Here is a 24,411-nt window from a genome sequence, read left to right as displayed (position 1 = left end):
GTTAGGTATGTGTATGTGTATATTTTTTATTGTGGGTTGGAACAAAAAGTTGGAAGAGAATACTATGTAAGGCTGAAATTGGTGGCGTCCTACAGCAGTCAAGGAGTGAACAATACAGACAGTCCTTGCCCCCACTGACTTTCCAGTCTAGGCATAAAAGTGCGAACTGGCCTGGCCGAAGACTATTAAAATGGTGAGGGCCGAGAGGAAGTGAGACCGCTAGGCTTAAAAATATTCTTTGTTTTCCAACTGCTGGCCAAGCTAAACGTCTGTGGCAAATTTCCTGGCTGATGAGAACATGTGACACAGGACAGATTATCTCATCAAAAGCCAGCTTGTCCATGCATTTTAATTTCTATTGATTGATTGATTTTAGAGATAGAGAGGAAGGGAGAAAGAGAGAGCAACATCGATTTGTTGTTCCACTTATTTATACATTCATTGGTTGACTTGTATGCTCCCCAACCAGAGATTGAACCTGCTGCAAGCTTGGCGTATCAGGACAATGCTCTAACCACCTAAGCTACTTGGCCAGCACCACTCGTCCATCCAATTTAGTTTGCCATTCCTCAAAGCCATGAAGAAGCCATTGTGTGTTCAGAAGAATGACAGAAAACCTAGCAAATGCTAGGAATTCTCTTCTTGGAAAATAAAATGAACAGGGTTGTGTTAAAGTCAATGAAGGAAGTAGATTGGCTGAACATTAATGAAATTAACCTGTAAGTCAAAGATAACTTGATTCTCAAGTGAGGTCTTTAAGACTAAAAGGAAGTACTTTTTCACACAGCAAGTTCTTACCACATAGAACTGAATTCAAAACACAAAATTATGTTGCAAAAGTTAACTTTGTTAACAGTTGGAAAAGGAGGCAGCCCGAAGTGTTTGTCCACCTCCATTAAAGTATTTCTTGAGTGCTCCCTGGACACAATATTGAGTTAGGCTCTGTGGGTGGGGAAGTAAAAGAAAATACCATACACAGCTGTGCACAGGGAGCTTACCATCTAGTTGCAAAGATAAATAACATCCAAGAAGCCCTTGGACAACAAGCAAGGAAACATAGGAAGGAGCAGAAGGGGCAGAGTGAGGAGGGAAGATTGCCTTGGGCTGGAGTTCTAGGCCTGCACGCAGTAACTGAGTGACTGGATTGTTCTCAGAACTCTGAGTGAGTCTCTTTCACTTGTAAAAACCATTGACAGTACTCATGTAGATTCAGGGAAATGCATGGGAAAAATCTAGCACAGTCCTGGCACATAGAACATACTGTATCAGTGTTTGTTGAATCTAAATGGAGACAGTTTTTATTGACCTGGGGTAGAGGGTATAACAAGGTAAAGCAGGAGTGAGCAGATCTTCCGTACCATACAACAGGAGTTGTGTGCTGAGAAAAGGCAGAAAATAAGGAAGTAGGGTAGGGCCCAATTAAGAGTACTTTGAAAGCCAAGCCAGAAAGTTCAAACAGGTATAACAGGCAATAAAGAGCCATTATTTATGCTTAAGCAAAAATGGATCTTCTGCTATTTAATTATTCAGAAAGGATGCTCTACCATTTAATTATTCCTCCAGTTTTGTAGAAATGATCAATTATACCACCTGGTCTTCAAGGTAACTTGGCAGCTGATAATTGATTAACATTGTTCCTTGAGTTTTGCTGTCACTGTAGATGGTTCTAGAACATAAGAACAAAAGATTTGTAAGAATAGCTTTCCTAGTACACGTTGCCTTTAAATTATATGGGGGAAAAATCAATATTGACCGACTGGTAGGGACTTAATTAAATGTTTATACATAGTCATCAATTATTTCAGTTTTCTCAGAGGTTACTACCATGATGTTTTGTATATTTAAATGTTTTAAATGAGTAAACAAGAACAATCAAGTAATTTAATACCAACAGAATTTATACTTCGAATGGGGAAAGTCCGGATCATCTGAGTTTGTGGTGAGATACACAGATGCTTCCTGTTGCTCTGTCCAGGGCGATGTTAACATCAACCTCAGAGGAGGCCGTTAGCCAGCCTTGCGCCCGGGCACAAGCACTGCGCTCCTCTGTGGAGGAAGGAGAGAAGAACTGTGTTTACCTGAACGTGTGAGCAGCAAAGGCGAGTGCTCCATACAGCAATCGCTGATTCTGTGATACATTATTATTCACCCCCTGCAGTGTGTGTCTGTCCCTCTGAAATGAAGCTAAGAAAACAATGAGTCACAGCTCCCGTAAACACTCCATGCGGCCACTCGTCCTTTTCTTCTCCCTATTGGGAGGGAGTTTCTGTTTTGTGAATCAAACTGTTCGAACAGTGTGTTACTGAGTTCTCGTGTGCTTCTGTCTTGACTTCAGAAATATTTATTCTTTCAAGCTGTTGAGAAAGATTTTGTGTAATTATAGTTTTACGTGCTAACTCCTTAATTTGGAATAAAAGTAAAAAGCAAACAAACATCAAAGCAAGAACCACAAAAAGCCTCCACAATGTCCTGAGTTGTCCAAATTTTCATTTGTGTATTGCATCCATCAGTAGTATTTGTTTTCATTAGTTTATACTATTGCATCAAAACCATTACTAGTTTGAAGCCTACTGAGACTTCTAAAACACCCAACTCTCCCCAAATTAAGCAATCTTAAAGGTAAATAAAATTGAAATTATTAAAAGATAAACAGTAAGCAGCATAACTTATTATTTCATCTAAGAACCTTAAAACACATTACATTTTTCGGGTTATCTAACAATTGAAAAAACAAGTTTTAACAAGTGAATTGCTTAAGATTACATAGACTAGTCCAATTTTATTTTTTTTTAATTTTTTATTTATTGATGTTTAGAGAAAGAGGAAGGGAGAGAGGGAGGAGCATGACTTTGTTGCTCCGCCCATCTGTACTTTCATTGGTTGCTTCTTGTACATGCCCTGATGGGGATGGACCTGCAGCTCTGGCATTTGGGGACGATGCTGTAATGAACTTTTAGACTGGCCCATGTTTAGAGAGGTAACATTAGATGTATTTTGTTGTAATTTTTGTTATTAATTAAATTATAGACTCAGATTTCACGACTTTAATTCTAATGTCCTTTTTCTGCTTCAGACTTTGTCTTTCATGACCTTGACCCTTTTGGAGAGTACTGGTCAGTTCTTTTATAGAGTGCCTCGCAGTTTGGATTTGGCAGGGTGTTCTCATGATTAGATGAGGTACTGTATTTTTGGCAAGAAAATATCAGGTGTGATGTGTCCTTTTCAGAGCACCCTGTCAGGTAGGACATGATGTTGTATGTGTTAGGACGAGTTAAGTAGTTTTCTGCGGCTTCCCTGACAAACCACAACAGCGCTGGCACCAGAAACACCCGCTTACTAGCTCACAGTTTCTGGAGGTGAGGAGTCCAGGCAAACCAGCTAGGCCCTCTGCTCAGTCACAAAGGGGAAATCAAGGCGTCGGCTGAGCTGCACCTCATCGGTCCTCCTCCCCCCAGCTCAGCTCATTCAAGTTGTTGGCAGAATTCAGTCTCTTGGTTATTGGGCATACATTTTTCTTTCTGGCTGGCAGCTGGGGACCACTCTCAGTTCCTGGAGGCCACTCTCAAGGACCTGCCCTGGCCCCTCCATCTACAAGGGCAGCAGGAGAATTTCCCTCCTGTTTAATCCCTCTCATATTTTTAATCTCTAACTTGACCCAGATTTTAAATGCTATGATTAGGTCAGGCCCAAATCAATGATCTCTTAAAGTCAGCTGTGTCCCCCAATGTAACCTAATGAGAAGGTTGAGGTCCATCAAACTCACTGGATGGATAGCTGTGTGGGGCGTATTCATATACACCAACAGTGAGGAGGGAGCAGGGAAGGAGCAGTCATCATAGAATTCTACCACACTTGTGATATTGGCCATGACTACTTGATTACGCTGGTGTCTTTTGGGATTATCCACTATAAAGTTATGCTTTTCCATATATAATTTTAAAATATATTGGGAGAGATACTTTGAACTATGCAAATATTCCTTTTTTAAAACACACTTTTTAAAAAGATTTTATTGCTTTTAGAGAGGGGAAGAGAGAAACAAAGGGAAAGGAACATCAGTGTACAAGAGAGACATGATCAGTTGCCTTTCATATATCCCCAAATGGGGACCTGGCCCGCAACCCAGGAATGTACCCTAACAGGGAATTGAACCAGTGACCTTGCCATTCACAGGCCAGTGCTCAATCCACTGAGCCACACCAGCCAGGATGCAAATAATCTATTTCTCCTCAAATTTTCCTATACTAATTTTAACATTCATCAGTGGGATTGTCCATTCTCTATTTACTTATTATCAATTTTAATGCCTTTTAGTGCTTCTGTCTTTTTTTGTTTCACCTCTTCCATATCAGCAAAACATTTCCCTTTAAGAACGTTTTTCATTTGGGGAAACAAAGAAAAGTTCTGGGTGAGACTGGCTAAATAGGAAGGGTAGGGCAGTTGTGCTGGTAAATTACCCATCATGAAATGTGCAAACGCCTCGAAAGTCTTAAAAAAAAGTCACTGAAACCAAATGCAGCCTCTCACAACAACACCAGCTGGTGCACTGATACAGATGGGTTCCTAGAACACTCACCCAGCTGGGGAAGCCTGTACTAGAAGAGGCCTCCCCTCCAAAAGATAATTCCAGGTTTTTGAGAGTCCCCTTGTATTTATTTGGGGAATTATAGTTCAGTAGTGTCACTATCTTGTTGAAATTGTTCCAGTTTGGGCCATTGGAGGCTCTTTTAGTTCAGCTTCTGTGCCCTTTTGACACACTCCATCCTTTCTGAGTACTTCTTTACTTTTTGACATTATAGGCCACTCTACATTCATTTTTACTTTTTCCTTCTCCAACCCCCAAATAAATCCCTTTCCCAAGGATAACCCCAGTTTTAATCCAAGAGAACTAGAAGTAAATTTCAATTTCTAATGGCTACAGATTAGTGTCTCTATAGGTTAGGTACAGATGAATGAATGCACGAGTTTCCACTTGTCCTAACAAAGCACCACAGATTCAGTGGTTTAAAGCAACACAGATTTGTTATCTTACAGTTCTGCAGATAAGAAGTCTGAAAAGGGTTTTGCTGGACTAAATTGAGTTTTTAGAAGGGCTGCTTTCCTACTGGAGGCTGCAGGGGATAATCTGTTTCCTGGTCTTTGCCAGCTTTTGGAAGCTACCTGCCTTTTGGACTCCTGGTACCTTCCCATCTTTAAAAAAAGAAGCATAGTGTCACCTAATCTTTTCTGACTCTTGTCCCGCCTCACTCTTATTGGGATGCTTCTAATTACATTGTACCACACAGATAATCCAGCATAATCTCCCTATCTCAAGATCATTAACTTAATTGTATCTACAAAATCCTTTTGCCATGTAAAGTAACATATTCACAGGTTTGGGACATGGACATATTTGGAGGTCAGTATTCTACCTCCCACATGAATATATTTGGACTAATAAATTGATCAATCCACATATATCAAAGGATAATATCCTTTTAACAACAGGTCCCTTTTTACTTTTTCTTCTTAGCCAGTAAGTCACTTTTTAAAAAAAAATTTGTCTAAATTCTTGGTAAGTAAGTATCATTGACCCCCTAATAGTGGAACACTGACTGTGATCTGCCCTCCAGCCACAGTGAAAGGTCTGTCTGTCCTCCATTTGTCACCAGCAGCACAGATGTCACAGGACCCTGCCCTGTGGTAAAAGCACTGGCTATGCTTTCCCATGATGCATTACTCTGCTGCTCCAACAGCTCGTTTTATCCAGCCTGTATGCACGCTGCTGGTTGGGAGTTACCCTGCCGAGCTAAGTGAAAAAAATTAAACCTTCTTTCTCTTGGCTATAATTGTGTACTTACTTATTATTCATTTATTTATTGAGCAAATGTTTATTGAATATCTGACTGTGCAAGTCACTGCAATAGATATCGGTGATGACCAGTAAGACGTAGTTAGTCATGACTCAAAATATGGGGATATTGCTCTTCGTAGCTTAACTTCAGGGGGTAAGTCAAATATGTAATACTTATATACTTACTTTCTATCTGGGAGGTTGCTTCTAAAACCAAAATTTGTCCATTCTTATTACTTTCAACTAGAAATAAAATTTTGATGTAAAGTGTTACATGTACAATGCTATTTAATGCTTTCTGTTCTAGGACTGACCTATAGATTGGTTATAGATTGGGTGCATGGTGAATATCAACAACTTATATTTATTGGTACTTACTACACTTGCTCAATGCTTCACAGGTATTATTTAGTCAACACTATGCGGCAGGTATTATTGTCCTCATCCCCATTTCAACAGGTAACGGAAACAGACATGATAGCTGGTAAGTGGTAGAGCCAGCATTTAGTTTGGGGAGCTGATTCCAGAGCTTTCTTACAAATCAGTGTGTACATTACCACAGAGTGTTGACACTCAGTAAATAGCGCTCAATATAACAGTTACTCCAAATCGTGTTTGTAACTTGATTATTTTTCCCAGTTTGGTTGGGATATAGCTGAAAAACTATGGCATCAATGGACTGATTCATAGAGGGGCAGAAATGTCAGAAACAGCCTAAATGCCACACAGACTTAGTAAATCAAAGTCCTGTTGAACCCACGCACAGTAACTAGAGCCCAAGACATTGCAGGCTAAATTCGCCATTGCTGTTGGAATCATAAATGCTGTCTTTAATCTGATGGCACAACTCAGGGAGAATGTAGCTCCCAGCACAGTTATTGATTTGTTGATTGTTAATCCTCACCTAAGTGTATATATCTATTAGTAAAATATATACTTAAGTATATAGTATATATATTTAAAGAGAGAGGAAGGAGGGGAGAGAGAAACATCAAATGGTTGCCTTCTGAATGCGCCCTAACCCAGGATCGAACCTGCAACCTAGGTATGTGCCCCGACTGGGGACTGAACTGGCAACCTTTTGGTATACAGGCCCACGCTCCATCCAAGCCACTTGGCCAGGGCCCAGCACAATTGGACAGAACGAGGTTGAACTGTTATCTGTATCTGTTTTGCCACTGGCAGGTACCATCATTGAGGAGGACTGCTATCAATGCAGGAATGTGCTATGATTTTTATCAGGGGCGTCCAACATTTTGGTGTCTCTGGGGCACACGGGAAGAGTTGTTAAATATACAAACATTAACAAAAACTGATGAGCAAAAAAAAGGTTTTAAGTAAAGTTACCATTTTTTGTTGGGGTGCGTGCAGCCAGCCCATGGGCTATGGGTTGGACACAAATATTCTTAATGTTTATGTCCTGTCAAAATTCATGTTGAAATGCTAATTACAATGTGATAGTGTTGGGAGGTGGGGCCTTTGGGAGGTGCTTAAGTCATGGGGGTGGAGCTGTCACGAATGGGATTAGTGGGTGGTTGTTTTTTTTTAATTTTTAAAAATGTTTTATTTATTTATTTTTAGAGAAGGGGAGGGAGAAAGGGAGGGAGAGTAACACTGATATGTAAGAGAAACATAGATCAGTTGCCTCTCGCACACCCCCAACTGGAGGCCTGACCCGCAACCCAGGCACATGCTCTGGCTGGGAACTGGGAATCCAGGTGACTCTTAGGTTCACAGGATGGTGCTCAATCCACTGAGCCACACAAGCCAGGGCGGATTAGTGCTTTTTTACGAAAGAGACCCTACAGAAGAGGCCCTTTACCACAACAGCAGTATGCTGGCACCATGATCTTGAACTTCCAGCTTGCAGAGGTGTGAAAAATAAATTTCTGCTGTTTATAAATCACCAATCTGTGGCATTTTGTTAAAGCAGCCCAAACAGACTAAAGCAGTGTTATTTTTCCAGTTCTTACAAAAATTCTGGAAGGAAACTCTTAGGTAAATAAGTTTAGGCTACCCAGTGACAGACTCTTAAAAATATATTTTATTCATAACTAATCACAAAAAAGTGTTTTTTTGCATCTGCTGTATTTCTACATTTGAGTACTTACATGTTTCATTCATAGAAATGTGTAACTTCTTCTATTCCAGGACACCCAGGTTTAAGTTATTTTCATGTTGAAATTTTTAGATATTTTTCAACCCAGTTTAAAAAGTATAGCTCAGTGGACTGAGTGCTAGCCTGTGAGCCAAAGGGTTGACGGTTTGATTCCCGGTGAGGGCACATGCCTGGGTTGCAGGCCAGGTCCCCAGGTAGATGCACTCAAGAGGCAGCCACACATTGGTGTTTCTCTCCCTCCCTTTCTCCTTCTCTTCCCCTCTCTCTAAAAATAAATAAATAAAGTCTTTTTAAAAAGTATGTAAATCTAGATAAGCTAGAGGAAAAATGGATTCAATTTATATAGCTATTTGTACAAGTCTGAAATATGGATATACTTAACAAGAGGGAACATTATTCAAGATAATTGAAAGTTGGGGAATAAAATAGAAGATGAAATGTCTGAGATATGATTTATATCATCTAATAAAATACACATAATCTACAGTATATTAAAAATAACTATAAGTTGAAAGTAAGTTTTGTCAGCCTACATATGACTACATGTGACTGATTCCCATTGAATTGTTAGTCACTTATAAGTAGTTTTCATAAATAAGGTTGTTTATCAATAACTTTAAAGAAAAAGGAGATGGTAGCCCTGGCTGGCGTAGCTCAGTGGATTGAGCGCGGGCCTGCGAACCAGAGTATCGCAGTTCGATTCCCAGTCAGGGCACATGCCTGGGTTGCAGGCCAGTTCCCAGCAGGGGACTCTCGAGAGGCAACCACACACTGATGTTTCTCTCCCACTCTTTCTCCTTCCCTTCCCCTCTCTCTAAAAATAAATAAATAAAATATAAAAAGAAAAAAGAAAAAGGAGATGGTGTCCTGAAGAACCAGTAAGTTGTACAGGGTTGGGCAACAGTAGGTTCACAGTTGTAAGTACGTGAAACAGAAACACAGAGTTAACAAAGCCATTGTAATAATCACAAGCTGCATGTCTTTTTTCATACAAATAACCGTAAACCTACTTTTGCCAACCCCTGTATAGCACTAGGAAAGGGGTTCTCATCAACAAGTGGGTCATTTCCTACATTTCTGTGTTTTCCAAATTTATAGCGGCAGTTACTCAACATTTGACAAACTGGATAACCTTTGACTCTTTGCTCTGGATGATTTGGTTATTAACTTGCCCAAGATCAAATTTGAAGACCTGTAAACTAGACGATGAACATAGTTATAAAGATACAGGTACTTATTATTTCGGGTTTAAGAAAAATTGCTAAAAATTATTTTCTCTTTTTTTTTAGAGAGGACATTAGTCTTAGCTTTGTAAAATTAATGAGTGGCCTTGAAATTTTGGTTTGTTAATTTATTAATAAAACATTTATTCCAGTGAGCCTACCTGTTAGTGCCCTAAGTCTTATACAGATGGTCTCAGTGTTGAAGAATTACTGTCTCTGCTAGAGCTTCCGAAGCAGTGAGGCATATACACACTCCGTGACCAAGCGGATACCAAACCTCAGTTTTCTATTAGACCTGTAGTTCTTGTCCTGGTTGCCCTTAATGATACATATGAGCAATGAGTATACATTCATATTTGTGCCTGTGAAGCCATTGGTGATAGATTAAGTGTATAGTACTTAATATCCACATTTTGAAGATTAAAAAACACAAAGAACAAAACCAAAGCTCCAGTCACTGAAATCAATCACTGAACTACCATGATCCAGGCCCCTGGTCCAGGGCCTTTGGCTTCCAGTTTACCTGTCTCTACTCCTCCTAATCGAGTAACAGATATGCCACGAGGAAGGGACACTTGGATAATTATAATACTTCATCTAGTAAAGGACCACGATGACTTTCTAGAGTTTTACTAGTGAAATTTTAAATACATGAAGAGGATAGCTTGTTGCCTCTGATGAAATGCTACGTTCACATAACAAATGATAAATTTAGAAGAGAAACTTTTTCTATTCCAGCAAATATGTGCTGCTTCTGACTCCATAATCTCATTTCAAGGAATTTGTCATTACAAATATACTTTAAAATTTATGCAAATATTTATGTGCAAGATATTTATTATTGCTATTATCTATAAAAGTGAAAACAACAACAACAAACAACCCCTAGAGAAAGTCCTAAATATCCCATCAGCGGGAAGCAGTATAACATACTGGTTAAGAATTGCCTGGATTCAAATCCCATCTCCACAACTCTGTGATTATGGACAAATTATCTCACTGCGTTTTCAGTTTATCCATCTGTAAAGTGGGTAACAGGGTCTAGTAACCTGGTCTCTTTCACTGGCTTGTGATAATATTTAGAACAGTTCTAATCCACAGTTCATGCTCCGTACATTTTAGTTAGTATTTTTAAGGGGGACTGGGATACATTTTGGTGGAGGCATACAAAGGAATAGTAGGCAACCATTTTAAGGAGTGCTCTATGTCCTCCGCTTAACTGGCAGGTCGTCTATGCCACCTGTTTGTCTCCCTGCAACGCCCAAGAAAAAAATTAGCTAGAGAGGGACTAAATTTAAATTTGGTGTATATGACTATATATTGAAGAACAAAGAGCAAATTTTTGGAGTTCCCGTGGAAAAAGACATTTGGAGTTTTGGGGGAAGGAAGGCAACAGGCTTTGGAACATGGACTATGAGCAGAGAGGAGTAGCCAACACTTTTGAAATCTTAGTTTGGTGAGTGGGTTCAGGGGAGAAAAGGGACCAGGGGAAAATGATGGGCCCTAAAGGAAATTGAAATCTGGCTTTTCTTTGGTCACTAAATGCACACACGTGCCTTACTACACCAGAAACTGGAGCAGAGACTGTCATTTCTCAACCGTTCACTGTGTGCAGTCAGTCACCATGAGTCGGAGCCCGAGTCAGCCCTGCTCTGAGAGGGAGATGCTCACAGGGGAAGCGGAATGGCCTTTTCCTGGGCAGCAGGGCCAATTTAGGAAAATTCCTTGCCCAGTGCCCTAATCAGCAGCTTGGTGCCTGGGAAAAATTAACTGTTATTCCCAGGGGTGAGCAGTTAGTTGACTTGCTCTACTCAGCCCTGAGGATCAGGCCTAATGCGAGTCAACATAAGAATGTTCAAATTTAAGAGCATGTTGGCACTGCCCAGGGAGTAAAACAGTAAGCCCAGTGCTGGCCTGGCAGCTTCAATTACAAAGCATTAAGAATAACATCAGGTTGCTGTATTAAAAGCGTAAAAGCTCTGAACAGTCTGTTTGGTGGCTCACTTACCAGAAAGTTTTCCGCCCCACATAGGGTGTTTTTCATTGTCCTTCTGAAAAATTGCTTTTTTTGCACAGAAACTTAATGAATTAAACCATAAAACATGAACAGAACCAATTCCAATCAAAAAGATCACAGTGGAATAAGATGTAGACTCTCAGGATTCAAATATATTATTAGAAATTATTATTGTGCCCTGGCTGATGTGGCTCAATGGATTGAATGCTGGCCTGCGAACCAAAGGATCCCTGTTTTGATTCCCAGTCAGGGCACATGTCTGGGTTGTGGGCCAGGTCCTTAGTGGTGGATGCTCGAGGGGCAACCACACTTGATGTTTCTCTCCCTCTCTTTCTCTCTCCCTTCCCCTCTGCCTAAAACTAACTAAATAAAATCTTTAAAAATTTTTTTAAAAAAGAAATGATTAGGTATCTCTTTTTTGGCAATCAATGGATTTCTACGGGGTACAACACTTTTCTAAAATCACTCCCTTTCAAGTCATTTGTCCTCATATTCCTTATTTGGGTGAGAATCGTTCCAGTTTTACCAGAGGGTAATGTATTTTACGTACTAAGTCACAGTGAAGAAAAGGTGCATAATATATGAGATGACAAGGACAAATTTGAACCTTTTGAAAATGCGCCTTATATGTAAGTGGGATGATGTGAAAGGAAAATAATGGGTAAGAACATTAGAGGCCAACCCCTGGAGATACAAAGTGGAAGGAGCAAGGAACACATCCCATGTCTTAGGGAGCAAAAGGTCTGAAGAGAGATGGACACACACAGGTGGCTAGTAAAGTGCGGGATAAACAAGGAGAGGTCATAGGCCAGCGTGTGGACACACAGAGGAGTTCCAGTGTAGTGATCCTAGTTTCCCAAGGGAATGCTCTACTGCCCAGGGATATACCTCATTCCCTCCAGGTTTGCAAGTACAAAACCAGTCCCATTCCATGCAGGGGTGTGGCTGTTTAGTTCCTGCTACTAAGCAAACAGTGGATATCTGCTTTACGCTCTATGGCAATTGTAGTGTGGGTTGTGGGAACTACAGGAAAGTATATATTCCACTGTTTAACTTTATACCTTCAGTGCTACAACTCAGATAAAAACCAGGTTGCTACCAGTCTTAAAAGAAAAAAAAAACAGGCAAAAAAAAGTTGGCCTTTATTTTTGGCAGGGGAAATTGAAATTAATGACATTTAGTCCAATTAATGACATTTTATATCCAACTCTATATTGGATACAAAAGCAATAGAGTTGGGTTATGTGGTAAGTAATTACGCTTTACAGCTCCTTTTAGACTTGCAGTGTTATCCCAGGATTTCCCAGCAGCGAAACAGACGCTTCTGTTCTAGAACAATGGGCCTAGGTCACCCTACCCCGAGGAACATGAGGAAATTCCCAAAGTCTTGGAAGAGTTTAAAGATCTCAGTCGGTTCAGTTCCCGTCCTGGTTTGATCTTGTGACTTACCACTTTCTGTTTTTAATTCAGAAAGTAATTTATATTAGTAATGTACAGTACATCATCTGTCTGGCAGGGAGTTCCTTGTCCCATGAGGAATGCGGTAAATCCTGTAACGTGGCGGTGGAACACTGGGCTCCACCACTGTGCTCCAACTGTGATACTAAATAATACTGTTCCATGAGGGAGACTACGTCATCTAGACCTGGCACTTACCCACCCACAGCAACCCAGGCTGGATAATCTAAAAGTAACCTAATAAAGACTAATTTCCTCCTGTAAATAGCCTTGATGCCATTTCAGTTATATGTGCCAAGGTTCTTGAGCTATATTTAGAAGTTTAAAGGCCTCATCTCTGCCTCCTATATGAAAGGGGACTTACCAACTCTATATTGGATACAAAAGCAATAGAGTTGGGTTATGTGATAAGTAATCAGAAAATATTTATAGATTAATTGGTATATTATAGAAACTTCATTTTAGTTATGGCCTCTTTTTCTCTATCTCCCTCTTCATTACTGTTGTACGTATCAGGGCCTATGGCAGGAACTAATTGTCCCTCCTGTCTGCCTTTGGGGGGTTCATTCTTTGACCCACCTCCCATCAAAAGGTAGGATGTATGTTTCCTCCCCTTGAACTATGGGTGATCTCTGAGACTGGCTTGACCAATGACGTTCAGAGGTAGTGATGCTATGTAAATTCTGAGGTTAAATCATAAAAAGCCTTTTAGCTTCCTCCTTGGTCTGTAGGAATGCTGTTACTCTTGGAGCCCTGAACCACCCTTCAAATACAACTATCCTGAGACTGTCATGCTGAATAGACCACAAATAGAAGCTCTGGAGGATAATCCCATCTGAACATGTCTTCCCAACATTCCAGCCCAGGAACCAAATGTGTGAGTGAGGAAGCTAGCAGGGGACTGAGTCCTCCCACCAGAGCTGCTCCAGTCCTCTTAGTTATCCCCAAATATCTCCACTGTGTTCTTCCTGTATTTTGGACCCATGATATCTTAGTGTTTTATACCACTAAGTTTGGGGGTGGTTTGTTACACAGCAGGAACTAACTCAAACACATTCTCTTAGAATCTGTGTGGCTTAGTTAGGTAGATGGCTGGCTCGTTAAAGGCTGTAATTCCCACCCCCCTCTCTTGCAGCGAACTGTGGCTGGGAAGTCTTGCTTATGGGATGTGAGTGGAAATAATGCAATTTCCAAGTCATGTCAATGTAACATTATGTGCTGGTTGTACACTTCCTCTCCCTCACCCCCTTCTTGGTGGCTGAGACATTGATAATTGGAGCAGCTACCTCGGATCCATAGACACTGCAGTTGGCTGTCACAGATTAGAGTTCCCAGGTAACAGACTCAGCAGAGTTTAAAGTTCAGAATATTTATTAAGGAGTTCCCCAGGGGTCACTACCTAAAAGGAGGGGAAGGAAGCAGGAATGGGCAGAGGGGAAAGTTGGGCTGCAATGCACTCAGTGACAGCCTCAGAATGGTCCCCCATTAAGTCTAGATGGCCTGAATACTTGGACATGGACTAGTCATCGGATGTGGGCAGCCGTCATGTACTTTTGTTAGGTTATAATCACAACATATTAGTTACCTCTTATTGCAGAACAAAATAACCCAAAACTTAGCGACTAAAATCAACATTTATCATGTTAGTTTCTGTGTGTAAGGAATTCAGAAATGTATGAGGTTGCAGTTAAGCTGTGGGCTGAGGCTTCAGTCATCTCAGTTCAATTGAGGCCAAAGGTCTCAGTTCACTCCCATGTTGCTGGTAGGTCTCTCCTTACGACACGGGCCATTCTCCATGGGCCACCAGGTGGTGGTCTGAAAGGGAACAAATCAGAGAGCCTGGGGACTGAAGCCACAGTCTTTTAAAACCGTATCTCAGCAGGTACATCCCTACATGAAATCAAAAGGCCAGCCCCAATCAAGAAGAGGGGATGCATAAGGGTGGGATTCCAGCCAGCAGGCTTAGAGGTGCCTACCATGTATAGTAAGCACACAATTTTGTATCTTGCTATTTTTAAGTTTTTATCAACTTAAATGTTTTGTTTTGCAATATGTTCATTTAAACAATGTCTTTTTTTAAATTAGAAAAGCAAGATAGTCTTGTAAAAACTTTCAAATGATACAGATGTAAATCCTTTTCTTTATGTAGTTCCTCATACTAGTTGAAAAACCCAGAGGTGCCCACAATTAAGGTTTTTTAATCTGCTAACAGTCTATATTTACATAAACATATCTGTTGATACAGATAAATATTATTGTATATTTAATGTTCTTAATGTATCTTAAAGTTCTTTCCATCTCACAGTGTAGAGACCTGGAACGTTCTTTTAAACATCTACAGATGAAATAAGCATATTTTACTTCATGATTATGCTAAAAATGTTAAGCAGTCCCCTATTGATAGACATTTAAATTTTTATTTATCTGACAAAAGATGCAAATGTGCATTCTTACCCATATGTCTTTGCAAATTCATGCTGGTGTATCTTGAGGATAAATTCCTGGGATATAGAATTGCTGGGTCTAAAAAAATGCACAAATACTAAATTAAATAAACAACTACACCTAACAAAAAAAAAAAACGTTTTTGTGGGATAATGTAGTATATGAATAGATCTGTTTCCCTAGAGAATGGCTGAGTATTAGTAAATTTAAATTTTGTCAGGTCCAGCCTGGCCCACACTGTGTTGTATACCCAGCTGTATTACAGCGTTATGACATTACTGTAATTGATGTTTACATACCTTTTATTACATGGTTAGCTTCTTGAGGCCACGACTTTAATTGGATTTCTCTTTGTAGTCCTAGAACTTAATATCATACTTGACACACAGTAGATACCCTGCAAATGTTTAATAAATGTCAGAGTTGAATTTAAGTCTTTGACAAGTCAAAAGAGCTCATTCAAACCACAAAACCTGTCTCCAATTTGCCCCTTATTCTCTCTGGTCTCCATTTCCATAATTACTTTTTTTTAAGATTTTACTTATTCATTTTCAGAGAGAGGTGAAGAGGAGACAGAGAGGAGAGAAACATCAATGTGTGGTTGCCTCTCATGCAACCCATACTGGGGACTGGGCCTGCAACCCAGGCATGTGCCCTGAGAATTGAACTGGCGACACTTCCACAGTTTCAAATTGCATGTGTAATACTAGATTTTTTTCCTATAGTCCCTTTTTGTTCATCTATAATCTCTTTACATACCAATTCAAATTAAATATTATAAACTAATCACTAATCATAGATCATGTATTTACCATATTTTCAATACCAACATATTGCCTTTCAGTTTATTTTAAAAATATCATGATGTCAAAGATTTTGAAAATAACTCATAGGTAAGTCAATCTTTAATCTTCAAAAGTGTTCAGTGGTGCTCTGGCTGGTGTGGCTCAGTGGATTGAGCACTGGCCTGAGAACCAAAAGGTTGCTGGTTCAGTTCCCCGCCAGGCCACACGCCTGGGTTGTGGGCCAGGTCAGGCCCCCTGTTGAGGGTCTGCAAGAGGCAATCATTTGATATTTCTCTCACACATTGATATTTCTTTCCTTCACTTTCTCCCTCCTCTCCTCTCGAAAAAATTTTAATTTTTAAAAATAAATAAAATCTTTAAAAAAGTGTTTAAATTCCTTTAAGGGGGAAGGGGGGAGGGATTTGGGGGAAGAAGTGTAAGGGATGCAGGGATGAGGGCTGTGGGGTGGGGAGGGGGGAGAGGTGGGGAGCGTGGGACGGGGGTGGGCTTGGATGGGAGAAATAGACAAAAAACTGTACTTGAAAAATAACTAAATTTAAAAAATTAATTAATTAAAAAATTTTAAAAAATAAAAGAGAGGATAATAACCATGGAGGGGGGAAAAAGTGTTTAAAAAATAACAAAATTTTCAGTGGTAAAAAGACCACAAGAAAAACACTTAAAGCAAAAGGTATTTGTTTCTGAAATCCTTGTTCTCTTAAAATCTAGACCTTAAGTCTAGTCAGTTTTCTCATGAATATTTTTGTCTCTTGGACTAAATTAAATAAGCAAACTAATTACAATGCTATGCAATAGTGAAGATACCTAAAAATATTGGTTATTAGAAATTATTAGGGAATTATCAGCTATCCTCATCTTTCTATAAAATGCCACCATATATATGTACATACACAATGTTTTGTTCCAACAGATCTTTGTTTTTTCACATCTACTTGTTCCCAAAAGTTGAGTCAATCACAAACATAAGGTCTAGCTATGCTAAGACTGGATCAGCCTTATGTCCTAAAAAAGTCTGTCATACTCACATGCAGCACTCATTTCTGCATGAACCATAATCTTCATAGCAACGCCAGGCCTTTGATAATGGGATTGTAATGACTTTGCTAGTGACATTTTAATGGCGGTCATGAATGACAATGTTAGTATTTTTTTTTAAAGAAACCTCTTACCACTGCTTTGGTTGCTAAGCTGCTTTAGTTCCTCTCTCTTTGGGAGTCTGAATAGCGGTGTGGTAATTTGTTTGGGCAGCAGGAAGGCTGCCAGTTTACATTAGCTAAAGCGTTCTGTTGTCAAAAGAACCCACCTGTCCGCTTCTATGCACATGAGTAACTCTAACCCTCCTTCACTGCCCTTTCCATCACTAGCATACATTTTCCCTCTTCTGATAGCACTAGTTTACGTTTTTGCTCTCTTTTAAGGGTTAGAATCCAACAGACTCAGTACATCTTACTGCGACTGATAAAAATTTTTTTTTAAGCAAACTTTTTGTTTAGATTTTATTTATTTATCTTTAGAGGTGAAGGGGGGAAGGAGAGAGGGAGAGAAACATCAATGTATGGTTGCTTTTCGTGTGTCCCCTGCTGAGAACTGGCCTGCAGGGAACCCGCCTGCAACCCAGGCATGTGCCCTGACTGGGAATGGAACCGCGATTGTGTGGTTCGCAGGCCTGTGCTCAATCCACTGAGCTACACCAGCCAGGGCCACGACTGGTAAAATTATTATCTAAATAAGCAGCATTCTGCATATAATAAATAATAAATTAATTTTCACAACCCTGGTGGATGGTCTATAGCAGCAGTATATGCTTGATTGGGCTGACCTTGGACAAATGATTTAATTATTTTCAGCCTTGGTAAAGTAATGGTTTTTCTTGGAAAAATCCCCCAAACAACCTGGAGGTTATATTAGACATGACTTTCCCTTACAATAGATGGAACTGAGTTTATATCAAGGAAACAGAAAGGAATAAGGATTAGAAAACACAAGAATTCTGAACATAGATTTTGAAAAAAACTTAATACAGCTTTAGATTATTTCCTAGATTAACTGTAAAACTCTTATTGCCTTTTTGTTTTGACAGTTAAAAATTATGAACATGATTAGTTTGTCTATTACTGGAATAATTTATTTGACTTAATACTTGTACATGGTGCTAATATAATGAATATGAAACATCAATGAGCACCTAGATTATGTATCTCTTGGGACCTCCCTCATTCCAAGAGGGGGTATGTGTATGTGTGCTCTTATCCAAAGAAAAATATCACGTAACCATCATGACATCATATAAACATGTTCAAGAGAATACAGAAAATGTTACCCATTAACTTCCTCAATAGTAACTCTTAGAAGTAACCACCTATAGAATATGTAATAATGGCAGGGAATTATGTGATTTATTCGGTTAAGAACACTGCATTTTGGAGTCACAAAGAACTAGGCTTGAGTCTGAAGTTTTTGCTATGGCCTTGGGCAAGCTCCCTAATAGTCACGGACAGTTGCTTCATCTGTAAAATGAGATAATACTACCTCATAAGGTTGGAGCAAGGACAAAACAAAATACATATAAAACCAAAGTGCTTACTTAACATACAGAAAAAAGCTGAATAGTCATTGGCTGTCATTGTACTTTTCCAAGATACATATATGGTTATATGTTTTATGTACCTAGCCTGACAGACTGCTTAAATCTTCACTTTGGTACTAGAAAAAAGGAGGTCCTAATGGAAACTTACTTTATCTGTTTATAAACATAAATGATCTATGGACAAAAATTCTTATTTTAAGGATTTTCTTTGTATTTGTCACAAAGATTATCAACGCTTTTACACAAGAGCATAGGTATACATGTTTTATTAGACTATTTAATGTTTACACACAATACATAAATTTTTTGGAACCTCAAATTTCTTTGATAGTTGCAATATTATTTCCGAATGGGCGTGGCAGAAGCTTAAATATTACATCATTCCGATGATTTTTAAAGAGATAAACCTCTAAGCGATCACCCCTACGTAACTGTCCATTAAGTAAGTTATCTGTGACAGAACTGGGTTCCCGGCAGTTTCAGCATATGGATGGCTCCTCCACTGCCTGGGCGCCCTCCGTGACAGCTTTGACACATTTGGCCATTGTCTGTGAGGCTCTGCTGATCGAATCTGAAAGGGATTAAGGAAAGGTGCATTTAGAGAACACAACTTTAAAAAAACAGAGTTGCCCTGGCTGGTGTGGCTCTGTGGTTGAGTGCCGGCCTGCGAATCAATGGGTTGCTGGTTCGATCCCCAGTCTAGGGCACATGCTTAGGTTGTGGGCTGGGTCCCTGGCGGGGTGGGGCGGGGGGGCCACACAGGAGACAACCAAACATTGATGTTTCTCTCCTTCTCTTTCTCCTTCCCTTCCCCTCTCTAAAAAGGTGGATAAATAAAATCTTTTCTTAAACATTTTTTGAAGATTGTATTTATTTATCTTTAGAGGGGAAGGAAAGGAGAGAAGGAGAGAAATATCAACGTATGGTTGCCCCTTGTGCGTCCACTGCTGGGGACTGGCCTGCAACCTAGGCATGTGCCCTGACTGAGAATCAAACTGCGATCCTTCGGTTCACAGGCCTGCGCTTAATCCACTGACCTACACCAGCCAGGGCAGATAAATAAAATCTTAAAAAAAAAAAACAAAAAAAACCCCCACAACCCACATAGTAAAACGTTCTTGTTTCACATACACAGGAACAAAAAAAAAGCTATATAAAACTATGCAACTGTATGTAAATTTTTGAGATCAACCAACAAATTCAGAAGATTAGCCCCTTATTGGCTAAATGCTTTTAATAAGCACTCCTAGGTATTAGTAAATAATCATACACAAACTATGCCAGTGTGCAGGCAGGAAACACATTATAGAAAAGTATTAAAGACAAGAAAAGTATGAAAGTATGTAAAATACTGTTATGGAAAAAATGGTCACAAAACAACACGTACTAAAATCCACTAAATTCTACACTTCATGGGTGAATTTTACGGTGGTATGAATTACATTTCAAATAGCTATCAAAAAACCCATAGTAACTGAATAATCTGTTTTTGTTAAAATAAACAATTTATGTATATATTCCTCAGTGATTGACCAAAATGTTAAAAAAATAAATATAGTTATTTCTGGATAGTGAGATTACAGAGTTTCAGTTAGTCTGCATTCCTTAAAAACATTCCTAACAATTTATATCAGAAGCAGCATTTAACATATTTTACCACTGAAGTATTTTGATTCTTCCACTGTAATTCTCAGGAAAACCTTACCAGAAAAATTCTCCCTAAATTGCTACACAATGATTTTACATACAATAGTAAAATTTTACACTTAAAATCTGTTAATTTTTCTTGAATTTTCAAACTCTGCTTATATTTCAGAAAAAAATTATAGTAAAATGAGGCAATATGAATTATGTTAGTTCTTCAAAGACTAAAAATATCAAATACTACCACTAACAGAGTGGAATCCTAATGCTAAATGAGGCGACCTCATTCCCCACCACCTCCCGCACTTGGCAGTCATGCTGACAACTGCGTACCTGTCATATAGAAGTCTTTTATTGTCAGTTGAGGGGGCACAAGAGGATCAGCAAGAAGTTGCTGGTTCACTAGCTGCAAAAAAGGAATAAGAGAGCAGTAATAGTATTAGAAACTACTTTTGTTACACTGAACGGTACACTACTATGAAAGCTGCATATGGATCAGTTTTTACCTTGGAGAGCTCGCTTGCTTGCTGGAAATAATTAGCTCCTTCAATGTCATCGTATCGAACGAGATTAGGAGAGACTTCTTCCAATCTGTTCCTTACTTGATCCAGAGTATCGTATGGAAGAGTTATACCTGCAATCTATACCATATCAGGGCCCAAAGATTTATATAAAGCTTCAATATTTAAAATTTTCAATAAGACAAGGGTGGGCAAAATTATGTTGATGGTTGATATGGAAAATAACTCAATAATAATAATAATACCAGTATAAACTCTGTTCCACATATTGACAACTATAAACCTACTTTGCTCATCCCTGTCTGCACCTGCAGTATGGAGAAGGAATGCGGTACTACTGAAAATCTACTGGTGTCCATTAGTGTGCATATTAAGCACGTAGTTAACTAGGGAAAACGACTGTCAAAAATTCCACTAATTCATGCACAGCTGCCAGTACATTAGTAATCTTTAGAAAACAGACTGATTATAAAGTAAATGATTCAAGAGATAATGCTATTCTAAATATGAATGCTTCTACTAACATGTTATTGATCATATGAAGGGTGATCACCCCAAAAAGCAGGAATTTATTTATGAAAATTTGAGTATTTATTACATGTTTAAACTTTAATCACCTTCAAAGTACTCTTCATTTGATGCAATACAGCCATTGAGACATTTTCCCACTGCTCAAAACAGTTTTTAAAGTCACTGATAGGCCTTTTAGTGCTTCTGCCATTTTTTGTTTCACCTCTTCCACATTGGCAAAATGTTTCCCTTTGAGGACTTTTTTCATCCCGGGAAACAAACGAATGAACGAAAAAGTTGCCTGGGGCACGATCTGATGAATAGGGAGGGTGGGACACAGGGGTCATGCTGTTTTGGGTCAAACACTGCTAAACACTCAGCATGGTATGTCAGGTGCACTTGTAAATCACCCATTATGAAATGGGCAAATACTTAAGTCTTCAGAAACTTCACTGAAGCTGACCCCAGCCTCTCACAACAGTGGCTGGTACACTGGTGCACTGATCTAGATGGGTTCCTAGAACACTCACCTAGCGAGGTAAGCCTGTACTACAAGGAGCCTACCCTCCACAAAATAATTCTGGGTTTTCCTTGGGTCACCCCTCATATATAAAGTTTAGAGATAATTGTCTATTATTTTAAATCTCATGATGATTCTTTTTACAGTAAAATGAGTTAACACAAACATCAAAAGACAAGTCAAAAATTAAAATACCAATTTCAAATCCCCATTTTTAAAACACATTTTTCCTATAGCAATCAAATATTCAAATCATTTTTGCATTTTAGACTTGCATCATCCTGGACTTTGAAAGCCACTCTGACAAGCTAACATGTCAAATATCCCATTAATAGCATCGCCAAGAACAAATACCTCCGAGAGGGCTCTTATAATTTTCCAGTCTTCTCTTGCCAAGCCAGGAGGTGTCACTGCTACTTTAGTCTGCTGAGCTCGGCCCTCAGTATTGACATAAGTAGCAGACTTTTCTGTGTAAGCAGCGCCTGGGAGAATAACATCAGCTATAGGAGCTCCAACATCACCATGATGGCCTGTGAAAAGATGGAAAATAGCAAACCACATTTTAATAAACTTATTGGGTTACTATTATACAACCTTTTAAAATTCCATTTTTTTAATTTTAAGTGTTTTAAAAATTAAAACAATATAGTACTGAGGTGTTGGTATAAAAATTAAAGCCCACCTTGCCTACAATTCAACTCCTTTCCCAAAGAAAATTACTATTAAAGTACACAGTATGTATCTTCTCAGATTGTTTGCAAGTGCACAAATATGCATATCATACACACGCATATAATGGGGAGGCAGGCACCTGGTATTATTTCTCTTGGTGATTACAAAGTGGAAAAGCTCAGATGAACATCAGTGAAACTTGGTAAAGTGGACTCCAGTGGTGGAGGAACGGAAAGCACACATGACTACGACGGTAGTAATACTGAAAAGGTTCATAAAGACTCTCACTCATTAATAGTTTAGCAAAATTGTTGGAGGGGGGGCCGTGAGTTAAATGAAAGTTTTAACAACATACAAAGTTTGATCTCATTTGTGAACTTGTCTGTATACACATAGGCAAATGTATGAAGCATGCATATCAAAACCACCACCAATAATTAATTATGTCTGGATAGGACTACAATAGAAATAGGATTTCAGCTTATGCATTTTGGTTAAACTTGATAAAACTAAAGACACAAACTATTATGTAATGCTTTTTTGTGCCATGAAAAGCATGTTTATGTGTAAAATGAAGTGGGAAGTTATATAATACTTTTCTCTGTAAAATATCCAAGAATCTGTGGACTCCATTTATTCCAGGGAAACTTGGTTACATTGACAATGAATGAGAATTCAAGAAAATGAGTCAAACATAAAAAGCCCAAGTAGTACTGTTAAATATAATTCATTAAAGTCCTGTAACAGAGGACTCATGATTTTTAACTTTTTACACTATTTCTTTGAAAAGCTGAATTTTAATGTTATATATTTAACTGCATAAATAAACTATAATTTAACCATTCCTGTTACTGGGAGCATTTAAGTTACTTCTAATTCTGTTAATAACATCAAGTAATAATTCTTAATAGCAATATCAATTATACAACAAATAAAACCTATAATTTGGTTTTTAAAAATATTGGGAGGGTGTGTGTGTGAAACTCCTGAATGGAAAATATTCAATCCACTAAATACTTGCTGTACAGTCTCTGCTGTACGCAGTGTACCATTCTCTTCTGTCTGGTGTCACAGATGCTACCTACCTTGATAAATAATGAAACAATCCTTTGGCAAATCCTGTCGAGTGATACAACCTCCGTCTGCTCCTAGGAGAAAGAGCACTTTGGGAGGGTTCTTTCGAATTGCTTCCACCCCAGGTTTATAGCCAAGATCTAAAGCAGCTACTTGGCTTGCAATCCTGTAAAATTAGGAATTTTTAGCATACACATAGTGTTTTCACTATAAAAAACTAAATGTTATAACTGGGCTCTTTTCTATTCAGTGCTGTCTAAAACCTTCCCTCACCTTTTTACCCATTTAAAACACGTTAAAACCAGAATAGTCTTCTCCTGTTCTACGAATGGGAAGTAAAGAAACTAGATGCTTATGACACATCTTGTTTCCTCATTAGATAATATTTAATAACATAATTCTGGAAACTTTCTACCAATTCCAATGGTTTTAAGTTGATCCTTATTCATTACAGTTAAGCATAAAACACTTGATAAGACAGAGAAAAATCAGATGATTTTGAAAACCAAAAGGGATAAATTTAAACACAACTCATAAAACTAATTCCAAGGAAACGATAATTAGCACAATGGTGTATGTCTTTATGGAATTTTTTTCTGTGAACATGTATTACTCTTTTTTTTTTTATTACTCTTTTGAGCAGAAAATCTTTTACAGGAGAGTTCTATAATAACTATGAGTACCTTGAACAATTGTTAAGTCTTTGGTCTAATTTCCTATTATTAACTTTCTTTCTAGAAATAGTAGCCATTCTGAGGACTTACTATATAAAGCTTATTGGTCTTTTACCTATTTGTTAAGGGATAAAGGCAGTTCAAACCAACTCCCACTAGATGCTGTTGCTGTCAAACTCTCTGATGGAACAAATACTTAGACAGCCCTGACCTTGTGGCTCAGTCGGCTGGGCAGCAACCTGCAAAGGGGAAGGTCTCCAGTTCGCTTACCAGTCAGGGCACATGCCCAGGCTGTGGTTCACGCACCA

At 38.8% G+C, this 24,411-nt stretch overlaps 1 protein-coding gene and 1 long non-coding RNA gene across 3 annotated transcripts in view; both read right to left on the bottom strand.

Annotated features, from left to right (window-relative positions):
- Window positions 1–13,934: 13,934 nt before the first annotated feature.
- Window positions 13,935–16,595, bottom strand: LOC119064381 (uncharacterized). The gene is made up of 3 exons (XR_005085387.2): window positions 15,395–16,595; window positions 15,105–15,173; window positions 13,935–14,465 (listed from the first exon to the last, which is right to left on the bottom strand). It is a non-coding gene; the product is annotated as an uncharacterized LOC119064381 (long non-coding RNA).
- Window positions 16,596–18,738: 2,143 nt separating this feature from the next.
- Window positions 18,739–24,411, bottom strand: part of NDUFS1 (NADH:ubiquinone oxidoreductase core subunit S1) — a 28,909-nt gene continuing 23,236 nt past the window's right edge. For both annotated transcript variants that reach the window (XM_037165955.2, XM_053656761.1), the window contains 5 exons: window positions 23,441–23,595; window positions 22,038–22,213; window positions 20,639–20,773; window positions 20,466–20,538; window positions 18,739–19,059 (listed from right to left, as the gene is read on the bottom strand). In XM_037165955.2, coding sequence (XP_037021850.2) covers window positions 18,968–19,059; window positions 20,466–20,538; window positions 20,639–20,773; window positions 22,038–22,213; window positions 23,441–23,595 — 631 coding nt within the window. In that variant the 3' untranslated portion in view covers window positions 18,739–18,967. The remainder of the gene's footprint in view (window positions 19,060–20,465; window positions 20,539–20,638; window positions 20,774–22,037; window positions 22,214–23,440; window positions 23,596–24,411) is intronic.

The sequence above is a fragment of the Artibeus jamaicensis genome, unplaced genomic scaffold (genome assembly GCF_021234435.1).
Source record: "Artibeus jamaicensis isolate MK-2021 breed Jamaican fruit bat unplaced genomic scaffold, CSHL_Jam_final contig_1015, whole genome shotgun sequence".
Classification (NCBI taxonomy): Eukaryota; Metazoa; Chordata; class Mammalia; order Chiroptera; family Phyllostomidae; genus Artibeus; species Artibeus jamaicensis.
Note: the sequence above shows the minus strand (reverse complement) of the source record. Positions and strands in the feature narration are given on the sequence as shown.